Genomic DNA, 26,895 nt, shown 5'->3' with positions numbered 1-26,895 from the left:
GAAGTCACGAATTAAGGCCCTTTTCCCTCTAGGGCGCATAGTTTAGGAGATACAGCCATTTTAAGTTTTTCAAGTGAAATTTCGATTTTTAATGGGTTTTCATTGAAATTTTTAATTTTTTGATGGAGTCACGAATTAAGGCCCATTTCCCTCTAGAACGCATTGTTTAGGAGATACAGCCATTTTAAGTTTTCCAAGTGAAATTTCAGTTTTTAATGAGTTTACAATAAAATTTTTAATTTTTTGATGAAGTCACGAATTTAGGCCCATTTCCCTCTAGGACGCATAGTTTAGGAGATACAGCCATTTTAAGTTTTCCAAGTGAAATTTCGATTTTTAATGGGTTTCTATTGATATTTTTAATTTTTTGAGGGAGTCACGAATTAAGGCCCATTTCCCTCTGGGACGAATAGTTTAGGAGATACAGCCATTTTAAGTTTTCCATGTGAAATTTCAATTTTTAATGGGTTTTCAATGAAATTTTTATTTTTTGATGGAGTCACGAATTAAGGCCCAATTCCCTCTAGGACGCATAGTTTAGGAGATACAGCCATTTTAAGATTTCCAAGTGAAATATCGATTTTTAATGGGTTTTCATTGAAATTTTTAATGTTTTGGGGTAGTCACGAATTAAGGCCCATTTCCCTCTAGGACGCATAGTTTAGGAGATACAGCCATTTTAAGTTTTCCAAGTGAAATTTCGATTTTTAATGGGTTTTCATTGAGATTTTTAATTTTTTGAAGGAGTCACGAATTAATGCCCATTTCCCTCTAGGATGCATAGTTTAGGAGATACAGCCATTTTAAGTTTTCCAAGTCAAATTTCGATTTTTCATGGGTTTTCATTGATATTTTTAATTTTTTGAGGGAGTCACGAATTAAGGCCCATTTCCCTCTAGGACGCATAGTTGTTTAGGAGATACAGCCATTTTAAATTTTCCAAGTCAAAATTCGATTTTTCATGGGTTTTCATTGAAATTTTTAATTTTTTGAGGGAATCACGAATTAAAGCCCATTTCTCTCTAGGACGCATAGTTTAGGAGATACAGCCATTTTAAGTTTTCCAAATGAAATTTCGATTTATAATGGGTTTTCATTGAAAGATTTAAATTGTTGATGGAGTCACGAATTAAGGCCCATTTCCCTTTAGGACGCATAGTTTAGGAGATACAGCAATTTTAAGCTTTCCAAGTGAATTTTCGATTTTTAATGTGGTTTCAAAAAATTTTTAATTTTTCATGAAGTCACGAATTAAGGCCCCTTTCCCTCTAGGACGCATAGTTTAGGAGATACAGCCATTTTAAGTTATCCAAGTCAAATTTCGATTTTTAATGGGTATTCAATGAAAATTTTAATTTTTTGATGAAGTCACGAATTAAGGCCCATTTCCCTCTAGGACGCATAGTTTAGGAGATACAGCCATTTTAAGTTTTCCAAATGAAATTTCGATTTATAATGGGTTTTCATTGAAATTTTTAATGTTTTGGGGTAGTCACGAATTAAGGCCCATTTCCCTCTAGGACGCATAGTTTAGGAGATACAGCCATTTTAAGTTATCCAAGTGAAATATCGATTTTTAATGGGTTTTCATTGAAATTTTTAATGTTTTGGGGTAGTCACGAATTAAGGCCAATTTCCCTCTAGGACGCATAGTTTAGGAGATACAGCCATTTTAAGTTATCCAAGTCAAATTTCGATTTTTAATGGGTATTCAATGAAAATTTTAATTTTTTGATGAAGTCACGAATTAAGGCCCATTTCCCTCTAGGACGCATAGTTTAGGAGATACAGCCATTTTAAGTTATCCAAGTGAAATTTCGATTTTTAATGGGTTTTCATTGAAATTTTTAATTTTTTGATGAAGTCACGAATTAAGGCCCATTTCCCTCTAGGACGCATAGTTTAGGAGATACAGCCATTTTAAGTTTTCCAAGTGAAATATCGATTTTTAATGGGTTTTCATTGAAATTTTTAATGTTTTGGGGTAGTCACGAATTAAGGCCCATTTCCCTCTAGGACGCATAGTTTAGGAGATACAGCCATTTTAAGTTATCCAAGTCAAATTTCGATTTTTAATGGGTATTCAATGAAAATTTTAATTTTTGATGAAGTCACGAATCAAGGCCCATTTCCCTCTAGGACGCATAGTTTAGGAGATACAGCCATTTTAAGTTATCCAAGTCAAATTTCGATTTTTAATGGGTATTCAATGAAAATTTTAATTTTTGATGGAGTCACGAATTAAGGCCCATTTCCCTTTAGGACGCATAGTTTAGGAGATACAGCAATTTTAAGTTTTCCAAGTGAATTTTCGATTTTTAATGTGGTTTCAAAAAATTTTTAATTTTTCATTAAGTCACGAATTAAGGCCACTTTCCCTCTAGGACGCATAGTTTAGGAGATACAGCCATTTTAAGTTTTCCAAGACCCATTTCCCTCTAGGACGCATAGTTTAGGAGATACAGCCATTTTAAGTTTTCCAAGTGAAATTTCGTTTTTTAAAGGGTTTTCAATGAAATTTTTAATTTTTTTATGGAGTCACAAATTAAGGCCCCTTTCCCTCTAGGACGCATAGTTTAGGAGATACAGCCATTTTAAATTTTCCAAGTGAAATTTCGATTTTTAATGGGTTTCCAATGAAATTTTTAGTTTTTTGAGGGAGTCACGAATTAAGGCCCTTTTCCCTTTAGGACGCATAGTTTAGGAGATACAGCCATTTTAAGTTTTCCAAGGCAAATTTCGATTTTTAATGGGGTTTCGATGAAATTTTTAATTTTTTGAAGGAATCACGAATTAAGGCCCATTTCTCTCTGGGACGCATAGTTTAGGAGATACAGCCATTTTAAGTTTTCCAAGTGAAATTTCGATTTTTAATGGGTTTTCAATGAAATTTTTAATTTTTTGATCTAGTCACTAATTAAGGCCCATTTCCCTCTAGGACGCATAGTTTAGGAGATACAGCCATTTTAAGTTTTCCAAGTGAAATTTCGATTTTTAATGGGGTTTCAATGAAATTTTAAATTTTTTGAACGAGTCACGAATTAAGGCCCATATCCCTCTAGGACGCATAGTTTAGGAGATACAGCCATTTTAAGTTTTCCAAGTGAAATTTCGATTTTTAATGGGTTTTCATTGAAATTTTTAATTTTTGGATGTAGTCACGAATTAAGGTCAATTTTCCTCTAGGATGTATAGTTTAGGAGATACAGCCATTTTAAGTTTTCCAAGTGAAATTTCGATTTTTAATGGGTTTTCATTGAAATTTTTAATTTTTTGATACAGTCACGAATTAAGGTCAATTTCCCTCTCGGACGCATAGTTTAGGAGATACAGCCATTTTAAATTTTCCAAGTGATTTTTCCTTTAGATTTTTAAGGGGTTTTCATTGAAATTTTTAATTTTTGGATGTAGTCACAAATTGAGGCCCATTTTCCTCTAGGACGCATAGTTTAGGAGATACAGCCATTTCAAGTTTTCCAAGTGCAATTTCGATTTTTAATGGGGTTTCAATGAAATTTTTAATTTTTGGATGTAGTCACGAATTAAGGTCAATTTTCCTCTAGGATGCATAGTTTAGGAGATACAGCCATTTTAAGTTTTCCAAGTGAAATTTCGATTTTTAATGGGTTTTCATTGAAATTTTTAATTTTTTAATACAGTCACGAATTAAGGTCAATTTCCCTCTCGGACGCATAGTTTAGGAGATACAGCCATTTTAAATTTTCCAAGTGAAATTTCGATTTTTAAGGGGTTTTCATTGAAATTTTAATTTTTGGATGTAGTCACAAATTGAGGCCCATTTCCCTCTAGGACGCGTAATTTATGAGATACAGCCATTTTAAGTTTTCCAAGTGAAATTTCGATTTTTAAATTGTTTTCAATGAAATTTTTAATTTTTTGATGGAGTAACAAATTGAGGCCCATTTCCCTCTAGGACGCGTAGTTTAGGAGATCAGGCATCTTAAGTTTTCCAAGTGCAATTTCGATTTTTAATGGGTTTTCAATGAAATTTTTAATTTGTTTGTTGAACCACGAATAAAGGCCCATTTCCCTCTAGGACTCGTTGTTTAGGAGATACAGCCATTTCAAGTTTTCCAAGTGAAATTTCGATTTTTAATGGGTTTTCAATGAAATTTTTAATTTTTTGATGAAGTCACGAATTATGGCCCATTTCTCTCTAGGAGGCATAGTTTAGGAGATACAGCCATTTTAAGTTTTCCTAGTGGAATTTCGATTTGTAATGGGTTTTCGATGAAATTTTTAATTTTTGGATGTAGTCACGAATTAAGGCCCATTTCCCTCTAGGACTCGTTGTTTAGGAGATACAGCCATTTTAAGTTTTCCAAGTGAAATTTCGATTTTTAAAGGGTTTTCATTGAAATTTTTAATTTTTTGATGTAGTCACGAATTAAGGCTCATTTTCCTCTAGGACGCATAGTTTAGGAGATACAGCCATTTTAAGTTTTCCAAGTGAAATTTCGATTTTTAATGGGTTTTCAATGAAATTTTTAATTTTTGGATGTAGTCACGAATTAAGGCCCATTTCCCTCTAGGACTCGTTGTTTAGGAGATAAAGCCATTTTAAGTTTTCCAAGTGAAATTTCGATTTTTAAGGGGTTTTCAATGAAATTTGTAATTTTTTGATGGAGTCACGAATTAAGGCCCATTTCGCTCTAGGACGCATAGTTTAGGAGATACAGCCATTTTAAGTTTTCCAAGTGAAATTTCGATTTTTAATGGGTTTTCATTGAAATTTTTAATTTTTGGATGTAGTCACGTATTAAGGCCCATTTCCCTCTAGGACGCATAGTTTAGGAGATACAGCCATTTTAAGTTTTCCGAATGAAATTTCGATTTTTAATGGGTTTTCAATGAAATTTTTAATTTTGTGATGAAGTCACGAATTAAGGCCCATTTCCCTCTACGACGCATAGTTTAGGAGATACAGCCATTTTAAATATTCCAAGAGAAATTTAGATTTTTAATGGGTTTTTTAATTTCGGGATGTAGTCACGAGTTAAGGCCCATTTCCCTCTAGGACGCATAGTTTAGGAGATACAGCCATTTTAAGTTTTCCAAGTGAAATTTCGATTTTAAGGGGTTTTCATCGAAATTTTTAATTTTGTGATGAAGTCACGAATTTAGACCCATTTTCCTCTAGGACGCATAGTTTAGGAGATACAGCCATTTTAAGTTTTCAAAGTGAAATTTTGATTTTTAAAGGGTTTTCAATGAAATTTGTAATTTTTTGATGAAGTCACGAATTAAGGCCCATTTCGCTCTAGGACGCATAGTTTAGGAGATACAGCCATTTTAAGTTTTCCAAGTGAAATTTCGGTTTTTAATGGGTTTTCAATAAAATTTTTAATTTTTTGATGAAGTCACGAATTTAGGCCCATTTTCCTCTAGGACGCATAGTTTAGGAGATACAGCCATTTTAAGTTTTCCAAGTGAAATTTCGATTTTTAAGGGGTTTTCAATGAAATTTTTAATTTTTTGATGGAGTCACGAATTAAGGCCCATTTCCCTCTAGGACGCATAGTTTAGGAGATACAGCCGTTTTAAGTTTTCCTAGTGAAATTTCGATTTTTAAGGGGTTTTCAATGAAATTTGCAATTTTTTGATGGAGCCACGAATTAAGGCCCATTTCGCTCTAGGACGCATTGTTTAGGAGATACAGCCATTTTAAGTTTTCCAAGTGAAATTTCGATTTTTAAGGGGTTTTCATTGAAATTTTTAATTTTTGGATGCAGTCACGAATTAAGGCCCATTTCCCTCTAGGACGCGTAATTTATGAGATACAGCCATTTTAAGTTTTCCAAGTGAAATTTCGATTTTTAAATTGTTTTCAATGAAATTTTTAATTTTTTGATGGAGTAACAAATTGAGGCCCATTTCCCTCTAGGACGCGTAATTTATGAGATACAGCCATTTTAAGTTTTCCAAGTGAAATTTCGATTTTTAAGGGTTTTCAATGAAATTTTTAATTTTGTGATGATGTCACGAATTAAGGCCCATTTCCCTCTAGGACGCACAGTTTAGGAGATAGAAATTTTTAATTTTTGGATGTAGTCACGAATTAAGGCAAATTTTCCTCTAGGACGCGTAGTTTAGGAGATACAGCCATTTCAAGTTTTCCAAGTGAAATTTCGATTTTTAATGGGTTTTCAATGAAATTTTTAATTTTGTGATGAAGTCACGAATTAAGGCCCATTTTCCTCTAGGACGCATAGTTTAGGAGATACAGCCATTTTAAGTTTTCCAAGTGAAATTTCGATTTTTAAAGAGTTTTCAATGAAATTTTTAATTTTTTGATGGAGTCACGAATTAAGGCCCATTTCCCTCTAGGACGCATAGTTTAGGAGATACAGCCGTTTTAAGTTTTCCTAGTGAAATTTCGATTTTTAAGGGGTTTTCAATGAAATTTGCAATTTTTTGATGGAGCCACGAATTAAGGCCCATTTCGCTCTAGGACGCATTGTTTAGGAGATACAGCCATTTTAAGTTTTCCAAGTGAAATTTCGATTTTTAAGGGGTTTTCATTGAAATTTTTAATTTTTGGATGCAGTCACGAATTAAGGCCCATTTCCCTCTAGGACGCATAGTTTAGGAGATACAGCCATTTTAAGTTTTCCAAGTGAAATTTCGATTTTTAATGGGTTTTCATTGAAATTTTTAATTATTTGATGGAGTCACGAATTAAGGCCCATTTCCCTCTAGGACGCATAGTTTAGGAGATACAGCCATTTTAAGTTTTCCAAGTGAAATTTCGATTTTGAAATTTTTAATTTTTTGATGAAGTCACGAATTAAGGCCCATTTCCTTCTAGGACCCATAGTTTAGGAGATACAGCCATTTCAAGTTTTCCAAGTGAAATTTCGATTTTTAATGGGGTTTCAATGAAATTTTAAATTTTTTGAACGAGTCACGAATTAAGGCCCATATCCCTCTAGGACGCATAGTTTAGGAGATACAGCCATTTTAAGTTTTCCAAGTGAAATTTCGATTTTTAATGGGTTTTCATTGAAATTTTTAATTTTTGGATGTAGTCACGAATTAAGGTCAATTTTCCTCTAGGATGTATAGTTTAGGAGATACAGCCATTTTAAGTTTTCCAAGTGAAATTTCGATTTTTAATGGGTTTTCATTGAAATTTTTAATTTTTTGATACAGTCACGAATTAAGGTCAATTTCCCTCTCGGACGCATAGTTTAGGAGATACAGCCATTTTAAATTTTCCAAGTGATTTTTCCTTTAGATTTTTAAGGGGTTTTCATTGAAATTTTTAATTTTTGGATGTAGTCACAAATTGAGGCCCATTTTCCTCTAGGACGCATAGTTTAGGAGATACAGCCATTTCAAGTTTTCCAAGTGCAATTTCGATTTTTAATGGGGTTTCAATGAAATTTTTAATTTTTGGATGTAGTCACGAATTAAGGTCAATTTTCCTCTAGGATGCATAGTTTAGGAGATACAGCCATTTTAAGTTTTCCAAGTGAAATTTCGATTTTTAATGGGTTTTCATTGAAATTTTTAATTTTTTAATACAGTCACGAATTAAGGTCAATTTCCCTCTCGGACGCATAGTTTAGGAGATACAGCCATTTTAAATTTTCCAAGTGAAATTTCGATTTTTAAGGGGTTTTCATTGAAATTTTTAATTTTTGGATGTAGTCACAAATTGAGGCCCATTTCCCTCTAGGACGCGTAATTTATGAGATACAGCCATTTTAAGTTTTCCAAGTGAAATTTCGATTTTTAAATTGTTTTCAATGAAATTTTTAATTTTTTGATGGAGTAACAAATTGAGGCCCATTTCCCTCTAGGACGCGTAGTTTAGGAGATCAGGCATCTTAAGTTTTCCAAGTGCAATTTCGATTTTTAATGGGTTTTCAATGAAATTTTTAATTTGTTTGTTGAACCACGAATAAAGGCCCATTTCCCTCTAGGACTCGTTGTTTAGGAGATACAGCCATTTCAAGTTTTCCAAGTGAAATTTCGATTTTTAATGGGTTTTCAATGAAATTTTTAATTTTTTGATGAAGTCACGAATTAAGGCCCATTTCTCTCTAGGAGGCATAGTTTAGGAGATACAGCCATTTTAAGTTTTCCTAGTGGAATTTCGATTTGTAATGGGTTTTCGATGAAATTTTTAATTTTTTGAGGGAGTCACGAATTAAGGCCCATTTCCCTCTAGGACGCATAGTTTTGGACAGGCATTTTAAGTTTTCCAAGTGAAATTTCGATTTTTAATGGGTTTTCAATAAAATTTTTCATTTTTTGAGGGAGTCACTAATTAAGGCCCATTTCTCTCTTGGACGCATAGTTTAGGAGATACAGCCATTTTAAGTTTTCCTAGTGGAATTTCGATTTGTAATGGGTTTTCGATGAAATTTTTAATATTTTGAGGGAGTCACGAATTAAGGCCCATTTCCCTCTACGACGCATAGTTTAGGAGATACAGCCATTTTAAGTTTTCCAAGTGAAATTTCGATTTTTAATGGGTTTTCAATGAAATTTTTAATTTTATGAAGGAGTCACGAATTAAGGCCCATTTCCCTCTAGGATGCATAGTTTAGGAGATACAGCCATTTAAAGTTTTCCTAGTGGAATTTCGATTATTAATGGGTTTTCAATGAAATTTTTAATTTTTGGATGGAGTCAGGAATTAAGGCCCATTTCCCTCTAGGACGGATAGTTTAGGAGATACAGCCAATTTATTATATTAAGTTACTCTTTTAGGCCCTCTAAAGCGCTAAGTTTAGGAGTTTCTGATGGATTTTCGATGAAATATAAAATTTTTGGATGGTGGCTCGATTTATGACCCATTTCATTTATAACGTAATATTATATGGATACAGGCAATTTTCAGTTAAATTTCGACTCATTCAGCAATTTCGATGTACCCTAATATCATTTAATGCATTTATATCAACTACTTTTTAGAATGTGTCTGCCAAATGTATTTTTGTCGTTGTTGTTGGCCGACAAATATGTACATTGCCACTTGACAAGCTATTAATCTAGTTATAAATATACTATCACAATGTCTTTTTACATTAAGAGAAACAAACAAACAAATTTAAAATTTCTGTTTTTAAAATGTCATGAACTTTTTGTCATTTGCAAAATCTCTGGGCTCTGTAAAAAGAGAAGATTGTCTTGCACCCATTCCTTCGCTCTAGGCGTTGGTTGGATAATTAATTTCAAGAATTTGTATTTGTTTGCGGGTTTGTGTACCAAATGTTTTTAAACGAATAACACACTATATGATTTTTTGATTAAACCGTTTAAGGAAAATTTAGACAAGACTTATCCCATTGGAAAGTGAGTTTCTAGTTAGTGCATGATTATATTTTCCAAGATTTGGCATTGTATGAATGTGTGGGATATTTGACAGATATAAAGCCCCATTGATGCGGCTCAATTATGTCGTTGAATGAATGAAATCTATAGTCATCACACAATCCGCTGAAATTATTTTGGGTGCGATGGGAAGGAGACATATTCCTCTGTAGTTGCCATGTACTATATTTTCGTCTCTCTTGTGTATGGGGCAAAATATGCTGTGGTCTTAAATAATTTAACTAGCATTCCATCGGGACCTGCTGCCATTTCGTTTTCAACCATAAAACTGCTATGCTGATCATTCTGACTAGATGGAATACATTCCATACCATCATCAGGGGATTGGTTGTGTGGTATCCTCACTCCATATCCTAGGCAAGATTTCTATACCTGATAGCAATTTTCCTTCCTAGTCTTCGTCCCTGTTCCAAAGTTCAAATTTTGTTTAAGAATTTTCATACTTCATTCTGATTCCTGTACATCATGATCCGGTCAAGGTCATACTCGGCAAGAATTTTGAAAATAAATAATGAGAATAAAACTCAGGCGGTATGAAATAAGGCCCCAATGCCATAAAGCCATAAACTAGAAATGAAATAAATGCCCAAAAATGGGGCTTTATTTCATAATGAAATGATACCCCATAAGTAAAAATGAAATAAGGCCGCAAGGAAATGAAAAAATACCCCAATCTAAAATGAAATAATACCCCAAAAGTTTGTAAAATAACATAAAGCTCCAAAAAATCAAGTTTGGGACCTTGTTTAATTTTCAAATTTGGGGTCTTATTTCATATGAAAGTAAGCTCTAATTTTTAAAATGAATTAAACCCACAAAAAACGAGATAAAGCCCCAATTATCTTTGGTTTTTTTTATATATAAAAGTTTGGGGCCTTATTTCATTTTCCGTTTGGGGCTTTATTGCATTGGGGTCTTATTTCACACCGCCTAAAATTTGTTCTTAGTTGCAGCGAAATCGGATAATAATTTCACTTTTTTAAAAGCGAAATTTAATCAAAAGATACGTATGGAACATACTGCATTATTTTTCGAAAGAATGTCGAAGAACCCAATAAAGGGTTTACCAAAAAGGAGTTTAATTTGTGAGGGCACTCTTACACTAATTATCGAACTGTCACTGTCAATTTATTCCGTAAACACAACATTTTCACTAAGATAATGTACACAAACGAACAACTTCTCCAAATCATAAAAATATACTACCAAAATTGGGAGTCGGTTACCGCTACATTAAGAACAAAGCCATCTTCAAAGAAGAAGCTCATTTTTGGCTTAATGGGTTCACCAGTAAGCAAAATATGCGTTATTGGTCAGATGAAAATCCATATGTGCTTCACGAATGAACATTTCATCCACAAAACAATAACTGTTTAGTGCGGTTTGCATGCCGGCGGCGTCATTGGGTCATACTTCTTCATTGACGTAATCGTCACATTACCATGAATGGACAACTCTACCGCACCAAGAGTATCAAAGGCATTCAGCATTCAAACAAGAGCAGGTGCCACCCGGCCTCTCACTGAGACTCTTCACTCAACATTGCTGATTGTCCGCAACTGCAATGCAGCTATTCCGAGTACGAAGCATTGCACTATCCGCAACCTGTGGAGGCTTCAGGTGGCTCCCAGATGAGCTTCTCGTAATGACAATGAAATCATAGTCATCCTAAGTGTTGCATTTTTGGTAAATTCCTACCAAAATTGGTAGGTTTTTATTCTCTTAGCAGGTCGGTAGACTGACCTCAGTTTTTGGTAGTGTTTTCAAAAAAATATAAATACCAAGCTAATGACTGAAAAAGTCGTCGGGTATAACTCAAATCTAATTCACTTCATGCCGTGTCTGTGTATTTACTAAGAGTGCAGAACAAAATCGTGGATATCGAGGGGCCAAATACTGTTACAATGGGTCTCACAATTTTAAATGCCAGGAAAAAGGGTAAAAGTTCTGATATTGACTGTAACTGGCACGAGGAAAAAAAAGCCAGTGATCATAACACACCAACCAGTATGGGACGCGTTTCGTCTTTGGTAATAGGTGTGGAGGCTTCAAGGGCCATATATATTTAGATAGGTCGTACTTACATTTATCCAATATACCGCAAACACTTGAATTTTTATTTATAACGCCTAAAAGTATGCCTTATATTTTCATTCATTCAATGTTCTTGCTGAAATCTTGAATCATAATGGTTTCAAGACATGATAAACGTCGACAAATGCTATTCAATGGTATTGCCATTTATATTTTTGAGTTTAAAAAGAGAGGACTTTTCCACTGAATTTTCCGTATAATTAAATAATTATTTAATAAAAAATAAAACAAATGCAAAGGTTTTTAGTTCGGCCGGATCGAATCATACATACAATGGATTGCATTTTTCAAGTTCTTTCCAAGGTTTCTCTTAATGGGCAGAAACTATTGGGTTGCCCAAAAAGTAATTGCGGATTTTTCATATAGTCGGCGTTGACAATTTTTTCACAGCTTGTGACTCAGTAATTGCATTCTTTCTTCTGTCAGTTATCAGCTGTTACTTTAAGCTTGCTTTAGAAAAAAAGTGTAAAAAAGTATATTTGATTAAAGTTCATTCTAAGTTTTATTAAAAATGCATTTACTTTCTTTTAAAAAATACGCAATTACTTTTTGGGCAAAAGAATTATGGGAGGTCTAGCAATAAATCCCATGGCCATGTAGGTGGTCAAAAAGTCAAATCGAAAGATAGATTTACACACATGGGATCAATATTACGTTATGGGCCGTTGCGGCCATAGTTTGTTTAGCTTATAGATGGGCAACAATACACAACTGCACATAAATGCATATGCCCGTGGGCATAGGAAATACGATCAGGGGCCCACAATTGGTGTAATCAACTCGTGTGCCTTCGCAACACGGAATTCCTGACTTAATTTTTCTTTTTCGAGATTACTTTTTAGTTTTTAGAGAGAACATCAAGCCGATTACTAGCTTAGATGTGTGTCCATAGCGGTATGGGGCGAATTAATATTCGCACCCCCTTTTCGCACATAACCTAATTTAACCTACAAGGTTATGGGGAGGCCATTGTGGCACAAATGTTGGCATGTTCACCTCACACATTGTTCCACTATCTTGAATCCTCGGCGAGAATAATCCACTATGACCTACATCGATAAGAAGTTGGGTTAAATTTAAAGCGAATTGTTTCGTTAGTTAAACACTATATTGGCTTTCAAATGGAAGCGAGTTAATGAAAAATAGTTCGATTAACAAGAACCCAGTAAAGAGAATGTGATGAACAACATGAACAAGAATACACAAATCTGAACCCAATAAACATCTAGGGGTTGAAATTCCATTAGGTCCGTAAGACAGATTCACGACTTTGGACCATATTCAGCTCTCAAAAATAGATCAAAAGATCATACCCATAGTATAAGCGCCCAGTACAGGGGTCGTGGTTTTGATTTTCGCCAGACGCTTTAGACTCAGAACGGAGTGAGTTTGATAAAGGTTATCATGTATTATTAAATAATAAATTTCCTGAACATTCCATTAAAGAACATGAAATACTTCTCCATATCAATGAGTGCAGTCCGATTGAAGTTTAAGCTCAATGATAAGGGGACTACTTTTATGTGCCAAATCTGGACGGCGTGCTGCATAGCAACACCACTTTTTAGAGAACGAAGTTTTTACATGGCAGGATACCCCACAAATGTAGCCAGCACTAGTAAGGGGATAACCACCGCTGAAAATTTTCCGATATTCACGTCGGGATATCCATATTGCCTTACCTAACAATACCAATAGTATAGATTTTGTGTTCTCATTGTTAATTTCTTATTTGTTCCAAAACTAAATTTCTTAACGCCCCAAAAAAGGTACAATAGTACTGACTGTTCCATCCCTGCTGCATACTGATTGCAGGTGTATATCTTTTGAAACGCAACAAAAATTTTTCTGTCGTCGATTCTGGCTATCATACTCAGAAATCTGCTTTGCACTTTATTCACCTAAACAATATAAATAAACTACTTCCCCATTAAGACATTAAACGAATTGAAAAATTCAGTGGAATCAAAGCAAAATAAATCAATAAAAATACTTGGAAATTTCACTATAAGAGCAAATTCAATTCAATGGAGATTTAAGCGACTGGAAAAAGCAAAAACCCAACAAAGCAAATAAATCATACAGCGGTCAAAAAAAGTATTCATCATTCAATGTTTTTTTTTTAATAAGTCTACAAAAGACAATTGGAATAAAAACATATTAAACTAATGATGCAGTAGTGCTTGTGTGATATATATGTACACAATTTCATTGTTTTTAAAGAAAAAAATAGTATTTATTGGAACAAAAAGGGCCATTTTACAGCTGAAAACAAAAAATTAAACAAAAAAAGTATTCATCATTGCAAAAAAACAAAAAAATAAATAACATAATTTAAAAAAATTAATACTTTGTTATTCGACCACCGCGTCTTATAACTTCTTTTAAACGGTTTGACATCGATTGGACTAATTTAGCGGTTATATTTTGGTCTATGTTAGTCCATTCCTCCATTATCACCTGTTGCATTTGACTCTTGCTCGAAAAATTGCGCGTTCTCAATTTGCGTTGGAGATGTTCCCAAAAATGTTCAATTGGGTTCAAGTCGGCACTTTGAGGAGGAGTTTTAATGACTTTGGGGCAGTTATACAGCATCCACATCTTGGTATTTAAAGCAGAATGTTTGGGGTCATTATCTTGATAATATTGAAAGTTATTACCAAGCCCAAGTTTTACAGCACTATCTTTTAAATTCCTCTTTAAAATGTCAATGTAATACTTATGATCCATTACTCCATTAATAATTTCAAGATTTCCCGCTCCTGAAGCCGCCATACACCCCCAAACCATTAAACCACCTCCACCATGTTTTACAGTAGCAACTGTGTTTCGTTCTTCAAGCTCTGTATTTGGTTTTCTGTACACTATGACCTTTCCATCGCACCCAAAAAGATTAAACTTGCTCTCGTCTGCAAAAATGACTGTTTTCCAAAATGATTCGGGCTGTTTTACATACATTTTTGCGAAGTTTAGCCTTTTCACTCGGTTTATTTTATTTATAAAGGGCTTCTTACGTGCAGTTCTTCCTCTGTAACTATGCCTTTTGAGTGTATTTCGAATTGTTTGTGTAGTAACTTCCTTCCCTAAATATTCCATAGTGTTTTTACGAAGAATGGTCGCATTTGTCTTCGGAGTTTTCTGAACTTGCCGCACTAGCCAACGCACATCTCCAACTGAAAGTGCTTTTGGTCGACCAGATCTTGGTTTATTGTCAACAGTTTTCGTTTCTGTCCACTTTCTGATGATGGATTGTATAGTAGATCGTGGTCTATTTAAAATTTCACTGATAGTTTTTTGAGTTAAACCATTCCTGTAGTGTTTTATTATCAAAACATTTACCTCATCAGAAACCTCGTTTTGCTTACGACCCATTTTGACAAAAACTATATTTTCAATGAAATTAAATATTTGCTGTCAAGGGCAAAGCCTCCTTTACTAAATAAAACAGAAAAGGGGGATTCCCAAATAATATTTGAATTTGACTTTGATGATAGCACATCAATGATGAATACTTTTTTTGTTCTGTTTTTGGTGTTATTATATAAAATTGCATTTTTTGCGCTAATTAAATTTATTTTTTGAATTTATTTTAAAACATATTACGAAAAATAAACTATTGCATAAAACTGCATTATTTGTTTACTTTAAATTTTCTTCAATTACCCAAAATAAGTGAATTTATTATCAATTTTGCTAATGATGAATACTTTTTTTGACCGCTGTAGTTTGATTAAAAAAAATTATTCCTCAATGCAAACATACTCACAACGCACATGACTGCCATTTAACTTTCCGTCTTATTAAGAATCTTACATTTTATATGGTCTGTTGCACATATATGAAATTTATGAAGTGGAAAATAATCAAAAATTATCAAAGATTTACACTCACAGCATGGCTGCGAAACATTGACAAAACAATTCTGACTGCCTGCATCTGCCAAGATGACAAAAACTATTTCAAGAAAAAAAATGAATTTTCACATTCAATTTGTGACAATTTAAATTATTGCCATAGAAAGAAAAGCATAGTTGTTTAATTAGACAACACTTTAGTTGGTATGTAGACAAAAAAAAATACATAGAGACTAACTGACTGATGTTAAGAACAGCAAGTGTGTGACATACTTAATTTTACACATATTTGCATTATATTTTATTTAAATGAAATTGACCATAATATTCTTTTGAAAAACTGAATAACTCAGGTATGCATAATTTTAACACGAAATTGGGTAAAAGTTTTGCCATTTGAGAGTAGACTTGTTTCCTGAGTGCAATATGCGCGTTCCACACGTTCCTCAAGATCATTGTCGGCATTAGGCAGGCCAATCTCCATATAATTAGCTTGCTTTCGTTTTACCTCTTACAACATTATATTGGGTTGCCCAAAAAGTAATTGCGGATTTTTTAAAAGAAAGTAAATGCATTTTTAATAAAACTTAGAATGAACTTTAATCAAATATACTTTTTTTACACTTTTTTTCTAAAGCAAGCTAAAAGTAGCAGCTGATAACTGACAGAAGAAAGAATGCAATTACAGAGTCACAAGCTGTGAAAAAATTTGTCAACGCCGACTATATGAAAAATCCGCAATTACTTTTTGGGCAACCCAATTGCTAGATTTCAAGATTACCTGTGACTTTGTCCTATTCGCTATTCTACCTCCAGCGGAAAACTTACTTTTTGTAGAGATTTTCCCTTTTTCGAGATTTTCCATTTCCCATTCCAGTAACTATAATCGTCTAAACTCGACTAAAGATTGTATTGTTGCCATTAGTGAGAAATCGTCTGAGAAATCGTTCGATTCCTCCAATGCCTTTCACATACATAATTTGCATATCAATCCATCAAACATACACAATTTTCTTATGATTTTCATTTCCCGCTTGGACTAAGACCATATATTTTGATACCCACCACTGAAGAATCATGCATTTTACATTTATTTCCAACCCTAGCAGGTATATATATTCCGTTTCGTCCATCATTGATCATTCTGTCCGTTTGTCTGTTAAAATCACTCTACAGTCTTTCAAAATATAGATACTTTACTTACTTTAATAGACTATGACAGAACATTTGTTCCACTAGCCGAACGTGGAATAGCGTTCCAAGCGCCTCGATCTTCTGCGCTCATTCTAAAATCTCTGACACCAAGTTTTGAGGTGTCTCCCACCACTTGATCTTTCAATCGGGCTTTTGGTCTTCCCGATTTGCGTGTACCACCCTGTTTGCCTTTAAAAGACTTCTACGCTGGAGCTTTTTCAGCCATTCTGACAACATGACCTAGCCAACGCAGCCGTTGTATTTTGATGCGTGTAACTATGCTATCGTCGTCATACAGCTCGTGGTTCATACTTCATCAATACTGTCCATTAACGCAAACTTAAAGAAGAATCTTTCTCTCAAACACTCCCAGCACGGCCTCATCTGCTTTCACAAATACCCATGCTTCAGAACCATATAACAGCATGGGTAGTATCAGTGTCTTGTACAGTGTAATCTTCGTCTGTCGAGAGATGGCCTTGTTTCTAAGCTGCTTACTTAGTCCAACGCAGCATCTGTTTGTCAGTAACGGCGGCGCCCAGGTAGATAAAGTTGTTGACTGCCTCAAAGTTGTGGTTCACTACTTTCTCCAGTTTCTTTATCCGCTCAGTTGTGCAAGGTGTTTTGGGAATTGAAACCATCCATTTCATCTTATCTCCATTTACTGCCAGACCCATTTTCACTGACTCTCTTTCGATTCTTTCAAAGGCCGCAGTTACTACTTCCAATGACCGACCTATGATATCAATGTCGTCGGCATAGGCGAGTAGCATGTGTTCTTTAGTGATTAGTGTGCCATATCTATTCACATCTGAATCTCGTATAATCTTCTCCAACAGGATATTAAAGAGATCACACGATAGGCTGTCTCCTTGTCTGAAACCTCGTTTTCGTATTAAATGGTTCGGTGAGATTCTTTCCTATTCTTACTGAGGAACGCGTATCAGCAAGTGTCATCCTGCAGAGTCTTAGCAATTTTACAGGGATACCAAACTCAGACATGGCTTGAAATGCCTTTGAACGTAAAGGAGTATTGAAAGCGGCTTTGTAGTCAGAAAAGAGATCGTAGGTGTTCATTTGTCCTTTTCGGGTCTTTTTTCAGGATTTGGCGCAGTGTGAATATCTGGTCTAGGGTGGATTTACCAGGTCTAAAGACGCATTGATAGGGCCCAATTATCTCATTGACTTTAAGTATTAATCTTTCACACAGTACGCTCGAGAGTATTTTGTATGCGATGGGGAGGAGACTTATTCCTCTGTAGTTGGCACATTCCGTCTTGTCTCCTTTCTTTTGTACGGGATATAGTAGGCTCAAGTTCCAATCATCGGGTATGCGTTCTTCTAGCCAGATTGCGCAGATAAGCTAAAGCATACTCCTTATCAACGTGTCGTCTCCGGTCTTAAATAGTTCAGCGGGTAACCCGTCGGCTCCTGCTGCCTTGTTGTTCTTTAGTTGGTTCACTGCTACTTGGACCTCATCTGACTATGAAATAAACATTCTATACCATCATCATTGATTGGTTTTGCGGTATCCTCTTCCCAGCCAACGTCGGACACTAGAAGTTAGGTAAAATTTTTTTCCATATCCTCACCATGTTATGTGTGTCAGTTACCAGATTTCTTTTTTTGTCACTGCAGGAGGATGTGCCTGCACCAAAGCCATTGGTTTGATGCTTAATTCTTTGGTAGAATTTCCGGACTTCATTCTGACTACTGTACATCTCAAATCGCTCACACTCATGTCTTTCCATTTCCTTTTTCTTTCTGCGAAATAGACGTTTCTCCTTTCTCCTTTTCTCACGATACCTCTGCTTCATCTGGCGCGTTGCTACAGATTGCAGGGTTGCTTTATATGCGGCATTCTTGGCTTCAGTAGCATCTTGACAATCTCGACGCACCATGGGTTTCTTGGAAGAGACTTCCGGTACCCAAATACGGATTTCGCGGCATTTTCCATGGAGTAGGCCATAGTTTGCCACTGCGCTATTATATGATCGGAACAAGGAGTGCTTTCATCAAGCAGTTGAGTCAGTCGAGTGGAGTATGCCGCTGCCATTTGTTGTGTTTGCAGCTTCTAAGATATAACTACCGATATAGTAGGGGAGTTTTAATAATATAGGATGATTAATATACCCGAGTTTAATTTTGACCAGATCGGTTCAGATTTCGTTATAGGTGTCATATAGAACGATCTGACGTTTTAAATTCTTTGCCCTATAAAAAGCGCATTTATTATCCGTTTTCGTTGAAATTTGACGCAGTCACTTATGATAGGCTTTACGACATCCGTGTCCTATATGGTTTAAATGGTTTTATATTTGGATATATACTTGCCAAAAAGACCAATATTTAGTTCTACAAAATTGAACGGTGTCATATATTTATTAGACCACTCAATGTCCGTGCCGAACACACGAGGTGGTGGGCATTTAAAGTTCGGCCCGGCCGAACTTAATGCATTTTTATACACTCCACCATAGGATGGGGGTTTACTTATTTCGTCATTCTCTTTGTAACTCCTCAAAATATTCATCTAAGACCCCATAAAGTATTATATTCTTGATCGTCATGTCATTTTAAGTCGATCTAGCCATGTCCGTTCGTCCGCCCGTCCGTCCGTCTGTCTGTCGAAAGCACGCTTACTTTCGAAGGAGTAAAGCTAGCCGCTTGAAATTTTGCACAAATACTTCTTATTAGTGTAGGTCGCTTGGGATTGTAAATGGGCTATATCGGTCCACGTTTTGATATAGCTGCCATATAAACCGATCTGGAATCTTGACTTCTTAAGCCTCTAGAGGGCGCAATTCTTGTCCGATTTGGCTGAAATTTTGCATGAGGTGTTTTATTATGACTTCCAATAAGAGTGCTGAGTATGGTTAAAATCGGTCCATAACCTGATATAGCTGCCATATAAAACCGATCTTGTATTTTGACTTCTTGAGGCTCTAGAGGGCGAAATTCTCATCCGATTTGGCTGAAATTTTGCATGAGGTGTTTTATTATGACTTCCAACAACTGCTATAAATATGGTTGAAATCGGTATTTAACCTGATATAGCTTCCATATAAACCGATCTGGGATCTTGACTTCTTGAGCCTCTAGAGGGCGCAATTCTTGTCCTATTTGGCTGAAATTTTGAATGAGTTGTTTTATTATGACTTTCAACAACTGTTCTGAGTATGGTTAAAATCGGTCCATAACCTGATATAGCTGCCATATAAACCGATCTTGGGTCTTGACTTCTTGAGCCTGTAGAGGGCGCAATTCTCATCCGATTTGACTGAAATTTTGCAAGTAGTGTTTAGTATCACTGTGGCAAGTACGATTCAAATCGGTTCATAATCTGGTATAGCTGTCATATAAACCGATCTTGGGTCTTGACTTCTTGAGCCTCTAGAGGGCGCAATTCCCATCCGATTTGGCTGAAATTTTGCATGAGGTGTTTTATTATGACTTCCAACAACTGCTATAAATATGGTTCAAATCGGTTTTTAACCTGATATAGCTTCCATGTAAACCGATCTGCGATCTTGACTTCTTGAGCCTCTAGAGGGCGCAATTTTCGTCCGATTTCACTGAAATTTTGCAAGTAGTGTTTTAGTATCACTGCCAACAACTGTGGTAAGTATGATTCAAATCGTTTGATAATCTGTTATAGCTTCCATATAAACCGATTTTGGATCTTGACTTCTTGATCCAATAGACCGCGCAATTCTCATCCGATTTGGCTGAAATTTTCCATGAGGTGTTTTGTTATGACTTTCAATAACTGTGCTAAGTATGGCGCAAATCGGTACATAACCTGATATAGCTGCCATATAAACCGATCTTGGATCTTGACCACTAGAGCCTTTGGAGGGCGTAATTATCATCCGATTTTGCAGAAATTTTGTATAACGGCTTCTCTCATGACCTTCAACATACGTGTCTAATATAGTCTCAATCTTTCAATAGCTTGATACAGCTCCCATATAAACCTATCTCCCGATTTTGCTTCTTGGGCCCCTACATGGCGCTATACTTATCCGAATGAACTGAAATATTACACAATGACTTCTACAGTGTTCAACATTCATTTATGGTCCGAATCGGACTATAACTTTATAAAGCTCCAATAGCATTACAGTTCTTATTCAATATTCTTTGTTTGGGCTAAAAAGAGATGCCGCACATAGAACTCGACAAATGCGATCCATGGTAGAGGGTATATAAGATTCGGCCCGAACGAACTTAGCTTTTTTTTTAAGATTTTCGCTTCCCTGCTAAAGCAGTGAAATGGATAGGAGCACTGTTTAATAACCTGAAACCCAAAATTTTGTTATAGTCCACTAAAACAGGTGGTTGCAAGGTTATTCAGACTCATGTATTAGTATTACCATTCGTAATCATATGCAGATTAAACGTCTACTCTACCTCTAGAACAAAGAGTAACACAAAATGAATTGAAACAAATTTTATAAAAACAATTAAAAAGTATTTATTTCAAATTTATTGCGCTGAGGCCTTACATAGGCGGCTTTCAAATAAATTTTCTCTTTTTTTTCCTCGATGACAAATGGCACTCAGACGACTTTTCATTCTTATACACATAAAAAAATTTGTATTGTATTAACTTTAAATATATATATAATTCTTTTAAAACGAAAAAAAACAGAAAAAAAATCATTTAAGACATTTCAAAATACCATATAGTACATTTGTTTGTTGGTTAACTCAACGAATGGATTGTTTTTTTTTAGTACAAAATAACAACAAAATCAAATAGAAAAAAAACTGTGGTGACAACAAACACAAAAAAACATATAAAAGATTATTGTCTTATTTAAAATGGTATATAAATCTCATTTTATTCAGAGTAAACTCATACATTATAAATTACTGCCACAAATGAAAGAAATGACATTTTGGCTGATGCTGATGCTGCTGCTGCTGCTCTAGGGCAACCATTAGTTTCCAGTACAAAAGAAATAATTTATAATAATAGCGGCAACTCCTTTGCCTTTCCACAACATTTGCTAGCCTTTAGCTTTGATATTCTACAGCTTATTTGGCCTTCTCCACCTCCAAATAGGTACGCATAACACAATCACCCAAACCCAATTTATCCATGATATCCAAAATGTCTTGACAAAATTGTGCCTTGGTGCCCACCGATTCTTCGCCACAATCTTCCAAGCTCTTGGCCAAGCGAGCAATAACCTGCAATTTAGCCTCAATAACCACATAATTATTGTCGGGTATAAAACTGGGGCACTTCTCCTTCAGATATTGTATGAGGGTTTTAAGGGATTTCGAATTGGTTTTGGCATTTATGGCTCCCGCAGCTAAATCTTGTGCTTTCGACACTTGAGCATGGGTGGACTTTTGCTTGCATTCCAGACAATTGAAATTGGGATGTGGCATACCGGTGATTTCGGGTACTGCCAAGCCTGTGCAATTGGTATCGCGACAATAAATAGCCGATATGAATGTGCCTTTTTCCTGAAATGAAAAATAAAAGAAAACTTTTCGTAAAAATTGCTACAACAGGTCGTAAAAATTGCTACAACAGGGTTTAAGAGATAAAATTTGATTTATAAAATTCGATGTTAAAGACTTTTTTTAGCTATAAAGACTTTATTGGAGCCCGATATTCTCATATGGATTTTGGTAGTGGGAAGTGCCCCATGGTGGTGGTTGGTGGGTTAAGGGGGTGGTGTGGACCCCCAGAAACGTGATCCCGTAAGTGGGTATAAATTTCGTGCCCTACTCCCCAATACCTTTCACTTCAGCCCCACATTGACATGGTCGGTAAATATGTCCGATTTAGGGGTATTTTGGGGAGTTAGATGGTCGTCCAAATACTTAGCCCTGGAAATATATCAGGATCTTGCTCTACTCTCAAAAATATCATTTATTTGAACCCCATATTGCCATTGGCCTCAAAATCGGATATCAAATACATTTGCTAATCTCAAATACCTTTTATTTAAACCCCTTACTGCAAAAGTCAGCAAATATGTCCGGTTTGGGGTATGGGCCCTAAAAACTATCAATATCGAACTCCACTCTCTTTAAGACGCAATTTGTCATATTGAGCAAATATGTGCTATTTGCGGGTGGGACGTCGGTTAGACAGTTGGTTCCGAATGTTGATATCACATTCGTAGTCTACTCCCAATTACCTTTCACTTGAGCCCCATATTTCCATAGTGGAGAAACATGACCGTTTTGGTGGCTCAGTGACTTGGCCCAGAAAAAATATGTCAGATTCTTGTTCTACTCTAAAATATTGTATCTCTACTTTGAGCCCCATGTTGCAATGGTCAGCAAATACGTCCTATTTGTGTAGTTTTATGGGGTTTCGCAGGCCCAAAAACACTTTTTTTTATTGATATCAAATTCGTGCTTTACTCTGGAAGACCTTTCATTTGAGCCCCTATTGCTATGGTCGTAAATTTCTCCCCTTTGGGGGATGTTTTTGGGGAGAGGCGGCCCCCTAAACACTTGGACCCATATTTGGATATCAGATGCATATTCTACTCACAAATACCTTTCATTTGAGTCCCATATTGCCATGGTCGGAAATATGTCCGATTTAGGGGTGTTTTGGAGGTTGGGGTAGTCCTCCTAACACTTTGTCCAACAATTGGATATCAGATAAGTTTTCTTATCTGAATTACCTTTCATTTAAGTCCCATATTTTCGTAATTGGTCTAAGTATATGTTTGGTAGGTTTTAGGGTGGGGCGGCCCCCCTAGGCACCCCATCCGAAATTTGGATAGCAAATTTTTATTTTTAGGGTACTATATGAGAGCACGCCAGGATTCGAACCCAGGCGTTCAGCGTCATAGGCGGACATGCTAAACTCTGCGTCCTGGCGTGACCACCAGGAAAAATTTTCAGCGGTGGTTTTCCCCTCCTAATGCCGGCAACATTTGTGAGGTACTATGCCATGTAAAACTTCTCTCCAAATAGGTATCGCACTGCGGCACGCCGTTCGGACTCGGCTATAAAAAGGAGGCCCCTTATCATTGAGCTTAAACTTGAATCGGACTGCACTCATTGATATGTGAGAAGTTTGCCAAATCGCCAAATCGGTTCATGTTTTGATATAGCTGCCATATAAACCGATCTTGGGTCTCGACTCCTTCAGCCTCTAGAGCGCGCAATTCTCATCCGATTTGACTGAAATTTTGCATGTGGTGTTTTGGTATCACTTGCAAGAGCTGTGTTAAGTATGATTCAAATCGGTTCATAATCTCATAATCATATAGCTGTCATATAAACCGATCTTGGATCTTGACTTCTGGAGCCAATAGAGCGCGCAATTCTCATTCGATTTAGCTGAAATTTTGCATGAGGTGTTTCGTTATGACTTCCAATAACTGTGCTTAGTATGGCGCAAATCGGTACATAACCTGATATAGCTGCTATATAAACCGATATGGGATCTTGAGCCTCTAGAGGGCGCAATTCTCATCCGATTTGGCACTAATTTTCTACAACGGCTTCTCTCATGACCTTCAACAAACGTGTCTTATATGGTCTGAATCGATCAATAGCTTGATACAGCTCCCATATAGACCTTTCTCCCGAGTTTGCTTCTTGAGCCCAAACAAGGTGCAATTCTTATCCAAATGAACTGAAATATTACACAGTAACTTATACAATGTTCAGCATTCATTTATGTTTCGAATCGGACTATAACTTGATATAGCCCCAATAGCATAACATTTCTAATTAAATATTCTTTGTTCGCCTAAAAAGAGATACGCATAGAACTCGACAAATGCGATCCACGGTGGAGGGTATATAAGATTCGGCCCGGCCGAACTTAGCACGCTCTTACTTGTTTTTTTGTAACTTTTTTTTAATTTAGATGTATAAACCAGTACTGTAATTTATAAGACTTTGTCTTGTTATGAAGGAATAAATTAATTTCAAATAAATTAAATATAGCTTCCACATAAAATGGTTCTTCGACTTGACTTCTCGGGATCCTATAACCTGCACTTATTTTCCAATTTTGCTGAAATTTTGTGCATAGCGTTCGGTTACGAATTCCAACACTCTTGCCAAATATGGTCCAAATCGGTATATAACTAATAAAGCTCCCATACAAACCTATCTTCCGATTTGATATCTTGAGGTCCGAAAAATCCCAATCATTATCTGATTTGGCTGAACCTTACCACATAGTTTTCTGTTATAATCTCAACACCCATGCCAAGTACGTTCCAAATCGGTCTAAACCTTAATGTAGCTCCCATCTAAAAAGTATCCTCCGGTTTGACATTTTTGGCTCCTGGGAGCCACAAATTTATTGCAAAATGCAAATTTGCCCATGAATATTCCATTAAGGAACAGGGCCTAACTTCTCACATATCAATGAGTGCTGTCCGATTCAAGTTTAAGCTCAATGAAAAGGGGTCTTCTTTTTAAAGCCGAGTCCGAAGGGCTTGCCTCAGTGTAACACCTCTTTGGGGAGAGGTTTTTACATGGCATAGAACCTCACAAATGTTTTAGCCAGGATTCAAATCCTAGCGTTCAGCGTTGTAGGCGGTCATACTAACCTCTGCGTTACAGTGGCCTTCATTAGAAAGTACTGTTCAAATCAATAAACCGATATTCTGATTAGTCTTCTATGGTTCATAGAATCTTAAACTTTTGCTTGATTTGGCACAAATTTGGTACGTAGAGCAAAATTATGCCTTTCAACTAAATTCATTTTGTGAACATCTATAACGGAATCCTTGGTAGTGGATTCCCAAGATTCGACACGGACGAACTTTCTACTGTATTCTACTTTCTACTTCTAAGCTTAATCAAATTTTAATTTCGACGACTTAGCTTTCCCACCCAATGTGGGTAGGGTATCAAAAGGTTGGCCTCGCCCAACATTAGCCCGTCCTTAGTTGTTTTTTTGTCCAGTGTTGTTTAAATTTTTTTTTTTTTTTTTGTTTTTTTGTTGGACAATGAAAATTTTCTGTCTATGAAACACCAACAACGCCCAATAAGTATCACCACTTCCATAAACTTAGTATGCGGTAGATTTTTCTAATGAATTCTTTACAACAAAACACATTGTGTAAACGAAAATGAGCCATTTTGCTATAAAAATTAACTACTAAAACTATTAACAAAAATTAGTTGACTAATTGCAGCAATGCCCATTGAAAGCAATGTCAATGTCCTTTTCAAAAATGAAAGTTTTCTCTGCTTTACATCAACACATGCTAGAACTATAAAAATGTTTATGGCATAAAAATTTGGCCACCTAAAGGCGGTATAATATATCCACCAAATGATAATGTCAATTGAAACAAAACAAACGGAAAATTGCATTGACATCCAAACAAATAAAAATTCATTAAGTTTGGCCGGGCTGAACTTTGGATACCCACCAATAATTATTAACCACCTTTCGTCATAATACGGCGAAAAATGCTTACGTTATGAAACTACAGCAGCTATATTGAAATATGGTCCGTAGTGAACCAAACTCTTCACCGTCGTCGAGGATTGGCCACAATTCAAGTAGGAAAAACAGAATATTGGTCATATGGCAGCTACACCTAAATATAGTCCGATCTCCATCATATTCATAAGGGTCTAATCAAACCGAATTTCTACGAAATCGTTTAAAAAATGCCCTTCTATGGGCCCAAGATCTTAAATCGGGAGATGGTTATATATGACAGCTTTTTCCAAATATTGAACGATGTAGGTCATATTGAAGAGGGTTGTTGAAGAGCCTAATGCAGCTCGCTGTGCCATATTTCAACGAATCAGTTTGCAAATGCGCTCAATACCTTAAATCAGGACATTGGTGCCAATATAATGCATCTTCGAACTTAATCTCCCTTTCAACAAAAAACGAATCTGGAAAAAGTTCACAATTTATTTATAACTACAAATAATAATTTTTAAAACTTTTCCTTGTTTTTAATGATTGTGAATTTTTCACTACTAATCAGCATTTCCCACACATAAATCTCATTAAAATATGCTCTTATTTTTTTTTTTACCCACATAATGAACGAATAAAAGACATGAACTTCTTTTATGTATTGCCAATTTGGGTGAGCAGCCGGGAACAATTCCTCATGCCTCAACAACACAGTACAGCGACACAATTGGTACACAGACACAATTGCATGTTTATCCCCCGCATTGTCAACGCCGCAAATCACATCAAAATTTGAGTCGGCGTTGGCAATACTACACGTCGCCTGCCATACCATCTATTGTATGGCATTGAACTGAAGACAAATATTAGAATGCTACTTAAAATCTCAATGCCTTTCTTGCCGCCAACCACCATCACCACCACTGCCATGAGATTAAAAAAATGAATTTTAATGCATATTAAACAAATACACAAATTTAAAAACAAAAAAAAAAA

At 35.7% G+C, this 26,895-nt stretch overlaps 2 protein-coding genes across 3 annotated transcripts in view; both read right to left on the bottom strand.

Moving 5' to 3' along the window:
• LOC106091138 (SET domain-containing protein SmydA-8) overlaps positions 1–15,422 on the bottom strand; it is a 75,623-nt gene extending 60,201 nt beyond the window's left edge. The window contains exon 1 of one of the 2 annotated variants that reach the window (XM_059367613.1): positions 15,352–15,422. In XM_059367613.1, the coding sequence (XP_059223596.1) occupies positions 15,352–15,396 (45 nt within the window). In that variant the 5' untranslated portion in view covers positions 15,397–15,422. Of the gene's footprint in view, positions 1–15,226; positions 15,316–15,351 lie in introns of those variants that run through there. The other variant, XM_059367614.1, reaches the window with a different exon arrangement.
• Positions 15,423–21,429: 6,007 nt separating this feature from the next.
• LOC106088940 (SET domain-containing protein SmydA-8) overlaps positions 21,430–26,895 on the bottom strand; it is a 35,092-nt gene continuing 29,626 nt past the window's right edge. The window contains exon 2 of the mRNA XM_013254657.2: positions 21,430–21,989. Coding sequence (XP_013110111.1) covers positions 21,552–21,989 — 438 coding nt within the window. The 3' untranslated portion in view covers positions 21,430–21,551. The remainder of the gene's footprint in view (positions 21,990–26,895) is intronic.

The sequence above is a fragment of the Stomoxys calcitrans genome, chromosome 4 (assembly GCF_963082655.1).
Source record: "Stomoxys calcitrans chromosome 4, idStoCalc2.1, whole genome shotgun sequence".
In the NCBI taxonomy this organism is placed as follows: Eukaryota; Metazoa; Arthropoda; class Insecta; order Diptera; family Muscidae; genus Stomoxys; species Stomoxys calcitrans.
This window is presented reverse-complemented; position numbering and strand designations above follow the sequence as displayed.